This window comes from Brachyistius frenatus, unplaced genomic scaffold (genome assembly GCF_029030835.1).
Source record: "Brachyistius frenatus isolate BFR_SWC_R1_liver_20210118 unplaced genomic scaffold, ASM2903083v1 Contig_623, whole genome shotgun sequence".
Taxonomy (NCBI): domain Eukaryota; kingdom Metazoa; phylum Chordata; class Actinopteri; family Embiotocidae; genus Brachyistius; species Brachyistius frenatus.
In genome coordinates, this window is record NW_027211222.1 from 17917 (window position 1) to 35000 (window position 17084).

Consider the following 17084-nt stretch of genomic DNA (forward strand, 5'->3'; position numbering starts at 1 on the left):
TTATATATTTATTGTGTTTTTCACACAATTCAACAATTCATCAATTCAACAATTCAACAATTCCCACATAAGCTAGGAGGGAAAAAACTCCTCTTTAAGGGAGAAAAACCTCCAACAGAGGGAAGAAAAACTCTGTTTAACAGGTAGAAACCTCCGACAGAACCAGGATCAGAGGTGGGCGGAACATCTGTTAACAGAACCGGGCTCAGAGGTGGGCGGAGCATCTGTTAACACAACCAGGATCAGAGGTGGAGAACATCTGTTAACACAACCAGGATCAGAGGTGGAGAACATCTGTTAACAGAACCAGGATCAGAGGTGGGCGGAGCTTCTGTTAACAGAACCGGGCTCAGAGGTGGGCGGAGCATCTGTTAACAGAACCAGGATCAGAGGTGGAGAACATCTGTTAACAGAACCAGGCTCAGAGGTGGGCGGCCATCTGCCTCAACCGGTTGGGGTGAGAGGAGAGCAGAGAGAGAAAAGGACAGCATAGAGATAGAAGAGAAGAACTGTTGGTGGAGACGACAATCACAGAGCAGAGACATGCAGCTCCATGACGGGACATCTGGAAAAGAAAGAAGAGAAACTACACGAGCGAAGGAACTGAATGGAGACAACAGATAATAAGAAGAAACTATGGGAGAGAAAAAGATGGTGAGGTATGAGTCAGTTAAAGAGTAGGAGGAAAGAAAAGAAGCTCAGCATGTAACGAGGTCCTCCAGCAGCCTCGGCCTATAACAGCATAACTAAAGGTTGGTTCAGGTCTACCTGAGCCAGCCCTAACTATAGGCTTTATCAAGAAGGAACGTTTTGAGTCTAATCTTAAAGCTAGAGAGGGTTTCTGCCCCTCCAATACAAACTGGGAGCTGGTTCCACAGGGGAGGAGCCTGGAAACTGAAGCTCCGCCTCCCATTCTACTTCTGGAAACTCTAGGAACCACAAGTAGACCAGAGTACTCAGAGAGAAGTGCTCTGCTAGGATTATATGGTTCTATAAGATCTCTAAGATATGATGGAGCCTGGTCATGTAGAGCTTTGTAAGTCATCAAGAGAATTTTAAATTCTGTTCTTGATTTAACAGGAAGTCAGTGAAGAGAAGATAAAACTGGGGAAATATGATCTCTCTTGATAAATCCCGTCAGGACTCTTGCTGCAGCATTTTGGATCAGCTGCAGGTTTTTAATGAGTAATTTGGACATCCTAACAACAAGGAATTACAATAATCGAGTCTAGAAATAACAAACACATGAATGAGTTTTTCTGCGTCACGCTGAGGAAAGATTTTCCTGATTTTATTAATATTATGTAGATGAAAGAAGGCAGTTCTGGAGATTTGCTTTATATGGTGTCTAAAGGACAAATCCTCATCAAAGATGACTCCAAGGTTCCTCACAGTTTTGCTGGAGGCCAAGACAACGTCATCTAGAGTAACTAAGTGATTACAGAAAGAGTTTCTGAGGTGTTTAGCACCAAGTACAAGAACTTCTGTTTTGTCTGAATTTAGAAGCAGGAAGTTTTTGGTCATCCAGGCCTTTATGTCTTTTAGACAGGCTTCAAGTTTTACTAACTGATTAGTTTCATCTGGTTTTATAGAAAGATATAGCTGAGTGTCATCTGCATAACAATGGAAGTTGATGCAGTGCTTCCTGATGACATCTCCTAATGGAAGCATGTACAAAGTAAAAAGTATTGGGCCTAACACTGACACAGCTCGTTTTATAAACCACCACCACGTGTTTCTGTTTGTTCAGTGTGTGTTTGTGATTGTGACCGTGTTCATTACTGGGTGCTCCATTTAACTCTTCATTCATTTAAAATCATATTTGTTTTCCAAACACTCAAACTTTCTATTTCAGGATATAAATCAGATTTCATGACGGTTACAGAACAGTAGAAGAATCTGACTCTCCTGGTTGTGTTTGTGTGTCCAGCTGTGGGTCACTATGGCACCCTGCCCAGCACAAAGACCATGGGCAACATCTCTGAGCACGCCGTGGCCCACTCCATCCCCACCTCCCCGTCTCACGGCTCCCTGGCCCTCTACAGCACCTTCTCTCCCCCCCGCCAGCAGGTCGCTCACAACCCCAGCAGCTCCCACTCCGAGGTGTCCTCGCCCGTCTTCGGGGGTGACACGACACTGGACCGCCGACAGCGGGCGCACCTGGCCAAGGTAAACTCATTCAAATTATACACAGATTTTATTCCCTCAGCACATTTAAAACAAAAAGAAAGATAAAAGCACTTATTAAAAGACGGACGCAAGAAGTGAACACATTAAAAACTAAGTAGAACGTGAAGTCGGTGCATTAAAGTGACTCGAGGAGTAATCAGGTTGGGAGGTTGTTACAGAGACATGTGAACTAAAAGTGTCTTTGATGGCCGGACTGACGGACAGTTAACGGGAGAGAAGCAGCAGCTACATACAACGTCAGATCACTGGTGGAGTCTCAGAGATCTGGTCTCTATCTATCAGTCACCAGGTAAAGTTATGGGGATGATTTTTCAGTTTAGACCCGTTTATCTGTTTATCAACCCAAATATCTGTTTTGTCTTGCACTTTGGGACATTTTGAGCTACTCAAACACTGTTTCATGACATTCTGAAGACGGCTGACCGCCCACAGAGTCTCAGATGAAGCAGAGTGTCGAGTCTTGTATCAAGAAATAAGATCTGAACTGAAGAGCCTAGAGAGACACTATAAGTCATATTTACTATCACATTTACTGAGTAGTTTCCAAGTGAATATCTTTAATGTTGACACTTTTTAAGTCCTATAGTTTGTTCATATAAAGCTTCACCCAGAGTTTAAGTTCAAGTTTAGCAGAATAAACATCACCACATACCGAACACACCTTCCTACAAAAATGAACCTGATCCACTGAAAGCATGCTGAAAATGTCTGCACCTCAGTGTGTTCATGACGGTAAAACTCAGCGACCAATGGATCAATGGGATTTATCAGTGCATTACTTTAATTCGGCGCTCAGATAGGAAGTAGTTGCCAGCATGGCTGTTGCCTGAAAACATCAACGTTGTGTATTTTGAATTCGGAGCAGCCGAGCATAAATCCGTTGCCATGGGACCAGGCTACATCCGATTACCAGCCTGTTCGCTGCTATCCACCCGTTGTAATATATCAGACTGTGGCTTGAAGTAGAGGAAATGGTTTGGCGAACTTAGAAGGCTCTCTTGAAATCAGCCAACCCAAAGAACACCCTGAGAAAGAGTGAAATATAAAGATCTTCCTGATGGAACTCAGCGTACAACATCCTCTGTTCTCAGACCCTCGATTTCAGATCTGAGCTGTGACCTCCTTCACACCACGAAGACCACTTTATATTCTGTTTGGTAGAAATGAACTCAGCTGCTTTTCACAGGCCCCCACAAAGATCTGCAGTCGATCTGATCAGCCAGCTGTTATGTGTGATTTAATAAGATGTAGGGTTTTTAGAGAGCTTCCATCTTTATGTTGAGCTGTATTTCCCAAACAAAAAGTGCTGTGTGCAGCGACAGTGTGTGCATCTGTGTGTTTGTGTCGTTATCGTGAAGTCTGATTCGGGGTTTGAGGGGAAAGCTTACACTTTCTGAGATGATGAAGGGTTTCTGTGAATATCAAGTCATCCTGACAATCAGAGTTGAAAAGCAGAGAGGAAATAACAAGAAATCACACGCAGTTCAGTTGTTTATCTCTGCATCCAGAGGAGGAAACACAGCTGTCTCTATTCAAACACTCAGTAATCGGCTTGGCGTCCCGTTCCCCATCAACTGAGGAGGCTCTCAGAGGTGGAAATAGTTGTGGATGTGAAGAGTCCACAGGTGTTCCTTCTGCTTTCCCACTGAGAGTCTTCAGAGAGACGACCAGCTGACTTTTCACGTCACTGGATGAGTCCAGTCCTCCTGTTACAGGTCCAAAGCTCAGGCTCAGTCTGTGAGACCGACATTACACACACCAGACAGTTTACCTCAACACACCAGACAGTTTACCTCAACACACCAGACAGTTTACCTCAACATACCGGACAGTTTACCTCAACACACCAGACAGTTTACCTCAACACACCAGACAGTTTACCTCAACACACCAGACAGTTTACCTCAACACACCAGTTTACCTCAACACACCAGTTTACCTCAAAACACCAGACAGTTTACCTCAACACACCAGACAGTTTACCTCAACACACCAGACAGTTTACCTCAACACACCAGACAGTTTACCTCAACACACCAGACAGTTTACCTCAACACACCAGACAGTTTACCTCAACACACCAGACAACACACCAGACAGTTCAACACACCTCAACACACCAGACAGTTTACCTCGACACACCAGACAGTTTACCTTAACACACCAGACAGTTTACCTCAACACACTCAACACACCAGACAGTTTACCTCAACACACCAGACAGTTGTTTACCTCAACACACCAGACAGTTGTTTACCTCAACACACCAGACAGTTTACCTCAACACACCAGACAGTTTACCTCAACACACCAGACAGTTTACCTCAACACACCAGACAGTTTACCTCAACACACCAGACAGTTTACCTCAACACACCAGACAGTTTGCCTCAACACACCAGACAGTTTACCTCAACACACCAGACAGTTTACCTCAACACACCAGACAGTTTACCTCAACACACCAGACAGTTTACCTCAACACACCAGACAGTTTACCTTAACACACCAGACTCAACACACCAGACAGTTTTCAACACACCAGACAGTTTACCTCAACAACCAGACCTCAACACACCAGACAGTTTACAACACACCAGACAGTTTACCTCAACACACCAGACAGTTTACCTCAACACACCAGACAGTTTACCAACACCAGACAGTTTACCTCAACACACCAGACAACACACCAGACAGTTTACCTCAACACACCAGACAGTTTACCTCAACACACCAGACAGTTTACCTCAACACACCAGACAGTTTACCTCAACACACCAGACAGTTTACCTCAACACACCAGACACACACACCAGACAGTTTACCTCAACACACCAGACAGTTTACCTCAACACACCAGACAACCTCAACACACCAGACAGTTTACCTCAACACACCAGACAGTTTACCTCAACACACCAGACAGTTTACCTCAACACACACAGACAGTTTACCTCAACACACCCTCAACACACCAGACAGTTTACCTCAACACACCAGACAGTTTACCTCAACACACCAGACAGTTTACCTCAACACACCAGACAGTTTACCCTTAACACACCAGACAGTTTACCTCAACACACCAGACAGTTTACCTCAACACACCAGACAGTTTACCTCAACACACCAGACAGTTTCAACACACCAGACCTCAACACACCAGACAGTTTACCTCAACACACCAGACAGTTTACCAGTTTACCTCAACACACCAGAACACCAGACAGTTTACCTCAACACACCAGACAGTTTACCTCAACACACCAGACAGTTTACCTCAACACACCAGACAGTTTACCTCAACACACCAGACAGTTTACCTCAACACACCAGACAGTTTACCTCAACACACCAGACAGTTTACCTCAACACACCAGACAGTTTACCTCAACACACCAGACAGTTTACCTCAACACACCAGACAGTTTACCTCAACACACCAGACAGTTTACCTCAACACACCAGACAGTTTACCTCAACACACCAGACAGTTTACCTCAACACACCAGACAGTTTACAGTTTCAACACACCAGACAGTTTACCTTAACACACCAGACACCTCAACACACCAGACAGTTTACCTCAACACACCAGACAGTTTACCTCAACACACCAGACAGTTTACCTCAACACACCAGACAGTTTACCTCAACACACCAGACAGTTTACCTCAACACACCAGACAGTTTACCTCAACACACCAGACAGTTTACCTTAACACACCAGTTTACCTCAGCACACTCAACACACCAGACAGTTTACCTCAACACACCAGACAGTTTACCTCAACACTGGGGGCCCATGCGTGTGTGGGGGGCCATGAGAAGTTGCCAATACTTCCTTAACAGTATTCCAGCTTTGCTTTAATGGTAAAAATTGAGCACAAACATCTTGTTGAGATGTTTGTTTGACTTCATCTTTGTTTAACAGTGTTCAGCCTCAATGGATAAGTTCCTGTCGGCCCTCTGAAGCAGCTGAATTTAATTACATTCACGTGTAATTTGCTAACATAGAAAGCAGATGTTAGTGAACAGATATCAGGATGAAGCCGTGACGGAAACGTTCCTTTTGTTATTTTCCCATTTCTTAATAATGTCCCACTTTTACTGCAGCAATGTTTCATCGGTTTCATCACTGAATGAATTCCAGTAAAAAGCATTAGTGATGCTTCTGCAAGCGTTATATAATAAACAACACAGCACATGTTCTTCACATCACTGACGTTCATTCTCTCTGAGCACAGCGGTGTTCTTTTGTTTTTAGTCAAATGTATTTTATTGTCGAGGGATGGCTCTGGACTTTGACTGCCACAGTGTGTGTACTGTGTGTGTACTGTGTGTATACTATGTGTGTACTGTGTGTATACAGTGTGTGTACCGTCTGTATACTGTGTATGTACAGTGTGTGTACTGTATGTCCTCTGTGGAAATGTTTAATTAGATTTTGATGGCAGCTTGTGAAACAAAGAATCACAGTAACACTGAAGACTTTTTCACAGCTGTAAAACTTTTTTAATTATTCAATTAATAAATGCCTTTATGTGTCGCTGCACGGCTGTGCAATGAAGGTGAGTGCTTCCCCCACAGTGGTGTTTACTATAGCCTATAATAATGCATTCAAAAGAAGAAGACATCATCAACAAAGACAACACACATTGAGATCATTGTAATAAAAGTTATAAATACTATATACATATATATATATTGCACAGTTAATATTGTTCATCTCAGTATCAAATATGACATAACCAGCTGTCTGCATGTGATCGAGCCACTCAGCAGCACGTACAGATAAAAACAGAAGCCTATAAAACAAAGATGTCAGTGGATGTGAGGGGAAATAAATTCACCTGAATTGAGGCAGAAATTAGTCTGCACAAGTTGAAAATGTTTCACTCCTGCAGGAAATGTGAACATATATATTCATAAATGTACATGAAACAACAGGAGGAAAAATGAGACACGCTGAAACAAACATTTTAAGTTAAATTTTTCCAAGCTGGGAAAGTTTTATCCCATATTGCACTTCTGCAGTCGTTGTGCCCAATCAGATCTGTACTAATTTTAATCTCATTAAAAAGACATTTCCACATATTAATTCATCTTTAACGGCAGAGCAGTGAGGGATAAACAGCTGAGATAGTTAGCTATTAGATGAATTAGTTCCTTAGCTGATAGCAGGAGATAAACCCGGTATCACAGCAGTGTGAAATAGACACGCCCGTCCGCTACAGAACTTGAGATAGTCACGCTCAGCGATGTCTACGCCTGACAGTAACACGTTTTACTGTAGTGTTTGCTCATGTCTATTACACGCTGTGGTCTGTAGTGATTTCTAGGAAAATGAAACCTACTTCAACCATGTGACTTACAGGAAAATTAAACCAATAGTTGAAACTTGGCTGGGGTTAGAAAAAAAAAAAGTCCTTTACACTTTTTTCATTTACACATTTACCTGCGTGTAAGTTTCAAGCTATCTCACATTTTGCCGTTGTGGACAGGCGTTTATATTTCACGCTTTGCTTTGATACCGGGTTGCAATAAATGCAATAAAGGGTTGAAATAAACACCGAACATGTTTGGATAGTTCACTGAAATCATTAATAGTATTGGAAGAACAGGTGAAATAGTTAACTAGTTAAATGTAGTGATAAATGGTTGAAACTTCCAGCTTCTATTATTTCAAGTGTGAGGAAGAAAATACGAATTCAACATAATCGAGTTCATGAAAACATTTATGCAAAATTCGTCATCATTTCCTGTTTTATATTAATTGAAATGATGATACAAGACATGTAATGGTTGGTGTTTGATCATGTGACAGGAGATGTGATGATGTGATGACTGATGAAGATGAATGAGTGAAACAGACTCCCATCTGTCCCCCCACAGTACGGCTTCCCACCTGACCGGCGCTCCATCGCAGCCGGCGTCCCTCCTCAGACCATCACCCCTCAGTCGCTGCAGGGAAAGACGGTGAGTGCCCCCCGTCCCCCATCTCCCCCCCACCTGTACTGTGTCCCTGCTCTCAGTAAACTCCTACAAAGAGGGACAATAATTTCAGAGCATTTGAATGAGCAGCAGCTGCAGTCAGTGTCTCGCTCACTCACCGACTCACAGCTGCCTGTTTATTGCAGTGTTTCCCTCCTTCTCAGTGGGACCCATGTAATTATTGACACTGCCATTGTCTCCTAATGATAGTGCGCACACACGCACACACACACAAACACACACACACACACACACACACACACACACACACACACACACACACACACACACACACACACACACACACACACACACACACACACACACACACACACACACACACACACACACACACTGCAGCAGCAGCACCAGTGAAATTGCATTTGCTCTCCGATTGCAGCGACCAATAGGAGTGAGGGATGATGTTTCTGTTTGAAGCAGGCTGTGAATATTATTGTGATGAAATCTGTTCAGTCATTTTCCACACGGCTGTTTGAAGTTTACCGGTTTGTCACAGTGGCCTCTATTTAACTGTGAGAGGAGATGAAAGGGTGTGTGTGTGTGTGTGTGTGTGTGTGTGTGTGTGTGTGTGTGTGTGTGTGTGTGTGTGTGTGTGTGTGTGTGTGTGTGTGTGTGTGTGTGTGTGTGTCTGTGAACATGTGTTTTTGTGCATCTTTTTATCTATGAAGGTCAATGACAGGCACTTACAATTTCAGAAACATATTATATATGATTTTTTTCCATGCAGGATGTTTCTTTATTGACTTGGCAACACGTCAAATGTAGAAACCTTTTAAGATATGAGGGAAAATAATCCTTTTTCTGTTGGTTTCTCTGCACTGACTGTTTTTCTGGAAAATGTGATGAGATTGTAAAACATAAACGAGGTCGTCATCTCCCTCTAATGTCACTCTACCTGTAGAGTGATAACACAGGGGGATCTAGTGTTGGTTTGAATGCATCATCTATGAACTACCTGTGAATGTGTCCAGTGTTGTGACCCATAAATCCACCGCTGTGGTTCCCTGCTCTCCTCTGTGTTGCTCTGTGCAGCCCGAGGAGCTGACGCTGCTGCTAATCAAGCTCCGCCGGCAGCAGGCAGAGCTCAACAGCCTGCGGGAGCACACAGTAGCTCAGCTCATGGCCCTGGGTCTGGAGGGGCCCAACGCCAAGGTCAGCGCGGAGTGTGTGTGTGTGTGTGTGTGTGTGTGTGTGTGTGTGTGTGTGTGTGTGTGTGTGTGTGTGTGTGTGTGTGTGTGTGTGTGTGTGTGTGTGTGTGTGTGTGTGTGTGTGTGTGTGTGTGTGTGTGTGTGTGTGTGTGTGTGTGTGTGTGTGTGTGTGTGTGTGCGTGCGGGCGTGCGCGTGCTTTCCCAGCCAAGCAGCCAAATTCCCGTATTGTGTGTGTTCGTGCGGAGGTTCCTGGTGTGAAGGAGTTTCTCCAGATGAAATTAATTTGGTGTGTTCTGGAAGTTTCTGGGCGTAAAAGACACAATATTTTATGTTTTGGGATGGAAACATCCCTTCATGGATCATTTGGACTTTTCATCCAGCATCACAGCAGGTTTACATTTCTGGTCTAAGTGGCTCTTTATCATCAGTTATCGAATGGATTAACATGAAATTTGTTACACATTGATGTTTCTCTCAGGGAGAAGTGCAAAAGTGTGTAATGATCCCAAATTTCTGTCGTTATCATGTCAAATTTGTATGTTTAATACTTTGCATCAGCCTCAGATATACTTTGTGTTCACAGCAAATTAGCTGATGTTAGCAAAATAAACGAAGATAGTGAACATATCCAAGTTAACATTATCATTGTGAGCATATTAGCAGGCTGACATGAGCATTTAGCTCAACCTACCGCTGTACCTGAGAAAAGCCTCACAGAGCTGCTGTGACTCTAAGAGCCTGATTTACTAAAATCTCTAATAAAGGTACTAAATTGTGTTTTTATTCCAAAGGTTTGTACATGTTTTGCTGGTGATTTACTAAAAGTAATTACGTCATCGATATCGTGTACAAATCGCTCTATTTAAATGAGGTGTTTGTGTTGAAGTGATTCCAGCCATGAAAAAAACAGAACGACTGCTAAAGGAAATTTCATCCCACTGAAATTAGGAAATATAAATATACCAAGAACAAAACGCTGTACAGGAGATTATCAGCGAGCAATTAATATTACATATGTATTCAAGCAAACACAGAATGGAAGCCATGTGTTCAACTGCACATTTGAAAGATACAATCCTCCCTGCACATCGTCAGTAGATCAGCTGGGACATTTTTCACTCTTTAGTAAATCAGTGTTATTTAACTACATGTACAGCAAACTGCTGCAAAAAGACTGACCACCAACAGTTCTGGTTTAAAGCAGGCTCCTCAGTGATGAGTCTGTAGCTGCAGTTCATCAAACCTCCACTAAATACAGACACATAGAAGGAAAAAATAGGATTTCTGATACCTGTGACAACAACGACAGCAGTCATAAGTAGAGAATCCAGTGAGACGTTACTGAAAGCTGTCGTGTGAAATGCATAACTTCGTGATTTGTTGACACTGTTTGTCACATAGATCAGATATTTCTGTCCTCTGCATTCATAATGCAGCAGTCAGGCTGACACAGAAAAACACGATGGGAATATTTGATATATTTTAGGAACCTTTTTGGTGATTTTTGAGCCTGAAAAACATAAAAATTACGAGCAGTAAACGAACATCCAACTTCCAGAACTATTTTAACCAGCTTTAAGACATCAGTTTAAAAATACAGAGTCACATGACCAACTGCAAGTCATATTCTGATATTCCTGTCTATGTTAACACCAAATGTAATTTCATTTTGGAGAATTGTTTGGGCATTAAGACTGATGGTTGTGTATTTGTTTTTTTTAGGATTGTTGCACCAGTTTACAGGCTTTTCTTTTGTTAACGCATTATTTGTGAGGTGGCGCTACTTCTCTCTGTGCATGCCTGCTTGGGGTTTCTGTGCAGTGGTGAGCCCGGAGTGCATGGATGCATCGGAGCGGATGCATCGGAGCTCGTTGGCCTGGTCGTGTGTTTTCAGCTTGGTGTGCATCCTGAGTTCTGGCTGGAACCTTTCAGTGTGATGTGTGTTTTATCTGCACTCATTTCTGCATTAATCTGAGGAGTTTAAGGAAGACTTTTACCCTTTACTTATTCAGAGAAGACCAAGGAAGTTATTTTATAATGCATGTGGAGTCGGTGTGCAGCATGCCTGACACTGCAGTGTTTGGAAATCAGCATTATAAATGCAGTGTAGCATGTCCTCATCAACTGACTGTATGAAGTTTGGTATATCTTGTACTCAACAATATGCAGAAGGAGCCTGCTTTCTTTTTGGAGCTGCACAAGTGTTGAAACTATTTAAAACCATATTATGAGTAGTTACTGGTTGCATTGCATTAGTAAAAGTCATAAATTTGAGGCTACTAAACTCCCTTTTTTACATCCTCTCCACATTATTAGTCGGAGCTTCTTTGCTGTAAATATTCATCTTATTCTACTTATGGTCATTGGTCACAGATAATTTCCTTGCTTTTCTGGAAATAGACTTTTTGCATCAAATGTGAGCTGCTTTCTTCAAACCATCCTGGCAAACAGATTGATACTGGACCCCGGAGTCTGTCTAATCACTGCCAGGTTTCTTTCTACCAAATCATCATGGCAACCAGATGGAGAAGGAGAGATGGTGGTTTTGTCCACTGAGGCTCTTCACAGACACTCTTTTAATTCTCTCTTCCTTCCTTTTGAACAGTACCATTCACCTTCCTCTCTCCTCTTCCTCCTATCTGCTTCTGTTTCTACCAAACAACCCGTCTTCCCTCTCCCTGCTTCCCGCCTTCCTTCCTTCCTTCCTTCCTTCCTTCCTTCCTTCCTTCCTTCCTTCCTTCCTTCCTTCCTTCCTTCCTTCCTTCCTTCCTTCCTTCCTTCTTTCCTTCCTTCCTTCCTCTGCGGCTCCTGCAGACGGATGTTCTGTCCCATCACCTCCAGAGGAACCTTGTTTACCTGGACAACCAGGTGAGGACTTCTGAGCTGATCCCTCTTTGTCTCCATCACAAGCTGCTGCCTCAAAATATCCCATTAAAATCAAACCAAACCTTTAGTGAGGCACTGTAACCTTTCAACCCGTTATTCTCACTTACTGCAGGCAAACTTTGACGTGTTTCTAGACAGGAAACTGATTTAGATTTTTTTCTTTCCTGTGATTTTGTCTCTGTTTCTTCTGTTTATTCAGAACTCTTGAATCTTAAACATGAACTTGCAGCAGTTCAAGCGACTCAGCAGGTTGAGCACTTTAGCCCAGTTTGAGCTCCAACATGTCATTTATTATGTATAGTATATTCCAGTGCAGGTGATATACTACATTGTCGCTGACCATTTCTGATGCACTTCTTGTTTTTAGAGAAGCTAACTTGCAGGTAGTTATTAGTTTCATCTCAGAAGGCCAAGAGAGTCACATTGCAAAGACTTGAAACTGGCTGCAGATCTGAGATTGTGATTGATTTATAGTCATACAGCTGCAGGTCTGAAGAATTTGTGTATTCAGGAAGAAACACTGACCTTCAGAATAATGAGTGTGGTTACAGATGGACCACAGAACGATCTGTTTCAGACAAGCTACCAATCTCATGCTGTACTCAAAGACAGAAACCAGTTTGTCTGGAAGATGAATCAATCTTCAAGCTTCCAGATGGATTCATAGTCAGGTAGTTAACTATCACAGGGATTACCCCAACCTTCCTATATATACACAGTGCTCTGAGCTGTTTTAAACATAACTCATGGCTTTATTTGTATTTCCCAAAGTGTAGCAACACTTTCTGTTTGCTTGCAAATGTCAGCGTTGTTCTCCAGACAGGAACAGTCGAGAGAATAAACTGTTCTGATTGTAAATGTCAAAATCCTATTTTACCTGGAGGAAGAAGAGATAAGAGTCAGACTTCAGTTTCCAATATGTCAAAGGTTGAACAAATGATTTAATTTTGCCAAAATCATATATCTGATAGAACAATCTGGATGTTTCCGCTGGTGTCTCATTAGTATTTTACTGAAGCACGCAGGAAAAACACAGCAGGCATCTAAATCTGCTGTTTATTTCTGGCCTGTAGGTTCGAACTGGTCTCTCAACGGTTGCTGCATTATTGAATACTCAGCTCTGAAAAGGTCACATGCTTCAGGGAGGGAATAGCCTTGAACACACCGTGCAGAAGGAAGTGGCGAGCAGTTCAGATGATGATTAAAAAAAATTGTTTTAAATGTCTTGATTGCACAAAAGATCTGTTTTTCTTCCTCAATTGGATCTGCCCAAAGTTTGTATCCTCAGTCTCTGTTTTTCTACATCACAGTCAGAGCAACAATCCATTCTGTCAGTTTTAAGGGAGCATAAAAGCTTTTTTCAAGGTTTTAGCCTTTTTATTGCAAATCTCAAATTAAATTTTCCAAGATAAATACTCCCCTAACTCTCTGTCAGCGTTTCATTTAAATTCATGTCCATATGCTCCAGATGCAGTGGTAACCTAGTAAACCTTGTAAAATGATACCCGCACGGAGAAACATCAAAAATAGGTCCAACAAGAACAAGCAGACATTTTATCCCAATTAATTATCACCTCAATTGAAGGTAAAACCAAAAGCTGTCACAACTCAAATGTCAAATGTGTGTACAACTATATTAAATAAAGATAGGCACAGGTCAAAGGTCAACCAAAAGTAGGTCAGCTAATGTTTCATGCCGCATTGGACCTATTCTAACAGTCGTAATTATGATGGAACCAATAGCCAACATTACATAACTATAACCCACATGACAAAAATAGATTACAATTTTCTCTTTGAAATTGGCAGAAGATCTGTTCAAAATTTGATCGGTAAAAATGATGTTTTTTTTGTTTGTTTGTTTTTTGTGTTAGTGCAAATTTTCTGCTTTATTTTATTTTTAAAACCCAGATATTTAAAACATAAACTCGTCTGGTGAAAACGTGGATGAATTGTTGCCACTCTAAGCTGACTGACCATCCTGGTAGGTTTCAGTGGAAACTTCAGAGTTCAAATGTCATAAAACATTGCTGCTTGATGGTATCTGAGGTGCAATCAAAAGGTTCTGAGACTGTTTCTGTTGTGCACTTACAGAGATCACCACCATCTCATAGTGCCTCATCTCTCTATGCTGTTCTTTTCTCTCTCTGCTCTCCTCTCTCCCCAACCGAGGCAGATGTAAAAAGTTTTTCCTTCCAGCTGTCACTCGTGGTTGAACTGGTTGGGTTCCTCTCTCTGAGGTTGTTGGGTTCTGTCGGAGGGACTTTACTGTGTTAAGTGCCTTGAGATAACTTCTTTTGTGATTTGGTGCGATATAAATGAATTGATTTGGAGCGTCAGGTCAGGAGACACCAGCTGGGTTTCTTTGACGTTGGTGGGTTGTGTCACCGTGAATTCGTCCCCCAGAGTCAGACTGTCAACACAGAGTTCCACCGGGACCTTCTGAGGACTCTGAGGGGAAACATTCACTGTGAACCACCTGAGCTGTGGCGCCATGGCAACAGGCTTCTCCAACATGACAACACACCGCTCACAGCGCGTTGAAAACGGGCAGTTTTTTTAACAACTGCACAATCATAGCTCCCCACCTCCAGTTTCAGGTCCGCGGTGAAATCACAAATGTTCACGTACCAGCGGTCCCGAAAAACGTGTAACTCAGGTGCTGATGTTGATCAAGCAATGTAACTTGGATTACTTCCTCATGATGCTTCTTGCTTCCTCCTCCTCCGTGTGCATCACTGTGCAGCAGAAACAGCCTCAGGAACCTTTTGATTGCTCCTTTTATCATATTCCATAGTTGTTCCAGGTTGCTGTAGAACAGACCTTCCAGTTTAAGGTTGGGGTTAAGAGAGTGGGTTGATCAGTGAGGACTGGAGTTGATCAGTGCGCAATAGAAAGTGTCCCAGTGGTGTTTTCTTGGTCATTGAACGCTGTCTGATCCCTCCTGAAACGCACCACTGTATCCTCTCTCTCCTCGGCGCTCCGCTAGACGAAGGAGAACGAGCCGCTTATCTTCATGATTCACACAATGATCGAGAACTCGGCACCGAGGCCGCAACTCTACCAGCAAGTAAGGTCTTCGGCAGGTTCTGGCTTGAGTCAGTGTGAAGGCAGTCCGTTTTTCTTTTGACTGTTGCTGGGTCAAAACCTCGTCATTTCATCCATCCAGGTTTTTCAAGGTTCCCGTTGAGTAGCATGGTTCATCCAGTTTAGGAGAACAAATCCTCCACCTGACTCGACTTAAACTGAAGAGTTCCCTCTCAAAGCATTGAAACGAAGTCTGCACGATGAACTGCAGGTTTGTTTCTCTAAATCAGATGTCTCATTTGTTTCAAACCGAACTCTTTCATTTTAAGTTGAGCAGACTCAAGCCAGACCGTTGCCCCTGGCAACCTCCTAGTTGTGTCTCCACGTCTCCCCCTTCAACCATCCACCTCCTGTTTCACCCCTTTAGATGCAGTCCATCCGTCCATTCGTCCATCAGTCAGCGATCCCTCCCGAATGTCATCCCAGAAACATGTGAAGTTATTTTTGGTTTCAGCACACATCCTTTCATTGTTTTAATTTGCGTTTTCTCCTGGAGGTGACGTGACATGAGCACGTAGCCACCAACCTTCCTCCCACCGTCTGTCTTCATATAGCACTGTTCATTGTTGGATATTATTCTGGAAGTGTTCACACTGTTTCCATGTGTTTGTCTGCAAGGTTCATTTTTTTCAGATGCTCGACGTCTCTGCATAAGACTAGTTATATTTATGTTTCTCTGTACTGAAGTAAAGATTCAGTACGTACAGGTCACGTGACGAAGGATCATGTGGTGCTGCAGCAGAGGTTTGAAGAGCTGCGGTATTATAGGAGGCAGGAGGGCTGGTGTGGTGGCATTAATCACAGACGGTCCTCCGGGACGATGAGGTTGGACTCCGGGAGACGATATCGATGTTCTTGACTTGTTGTTTTTGCTAATAGTTGTTTTTGTAAAAGCATCCAGTAGGTTTCATTTTCATCCACGACACGAAAATGTGTAACTGTCAGCTTCCAGCCTTATGCTAAGCTAAGCTAACCACATCTACACTCCAGCTCTGTACTTAACACACTTAATTAAAATTATAACACTTTAAAATATATCAAGTGAAGTAAAATAAAACATTCAACCCATATTATCACTTCAGCATTTAAATCTCAGACAGTTTGAACTCCCTTCACTGGTACCATTAAATTCATTTATTCATGACTTCCTAGAAATTCCAGATGACCTTGCAGGATGGTTTCAACGCTGCTTTTAGAAGAACAAGCTCCCACTTTAGTGCAGCCTCTGGATTTCCTCTGAACCTTCGTCTCTCGGCTGTATTTCCCGGAACAGAACATAATAATGTGCATTGTAAGAGTCAGTCGGGGGAATCGTCAGTGGATTTTATCACTTTACTCCACACTGCGAAAACTTTCCTGCTGTCTGCCCTCATCTATCTCTTTATTCCTTCTTTCTTTTTCTTTTTCTTTTTCCTCACTTTAGAAGTAAGAGTCTCTGCAGTGTAGTTTACATTCATTCATTTCTATAAGAAGGCTGCTCTGTGACATAACACGGCTCCTTCAATGAAGTTTTAGTCAGAGATGCATTGAACAGACGATCTCTCGTGTTGCAGAGACTTTAGTTTCTTTTTCAGATGCATTTGTGTGTTTTTATTTTACTTACTAAAACTACAGAAGCATCTTCTGAATCAGCCAGCACACATCTTATCAAATATAGCACACATTCACATATTTGTCCAGTCATGAGGTTAAAGTGCAAAATAAACTTGGAAAATGAGATCAGAGTTTTTGTGAAGGGAGACGACCTTTATTGT

General features: G+C 42.5%; 1 protein-coding gene across 1 annotated transcript in view; it reads left to right on the forward strand.

Annotated features, from left to right (window-relative positions):
• The window catches only part of LOC138614934 (pleckstrin homology domain-containing family A member 5-like), a gene marked incomplete at both ends in the record, with an annotated part of 31843 nt that overhangs the window by 12371 nt on the left and 2388 nt on the right, over positions 1-17084 (forward strand). Inside the window, 5 exons of the mRNA XM_069688544.1 lie at positions 1931-2169; positions 8089-8172; positions 9241-9360; positions 12172-12225; positions 15233-15313. Coding sequence (XP_069544645.1) covers positions 1931-2169; positions 8089-8172; positions 9241-9360; positions 12172-12225; positions 15233-15313 — 578 coding nt within the window. The remainder of the gene's footprint in view (positions 1-1930; positions 2170-8088; positions 8173-9240; positions 9361-12171; positions 12226-15232; positions 15314-17084) is intronic.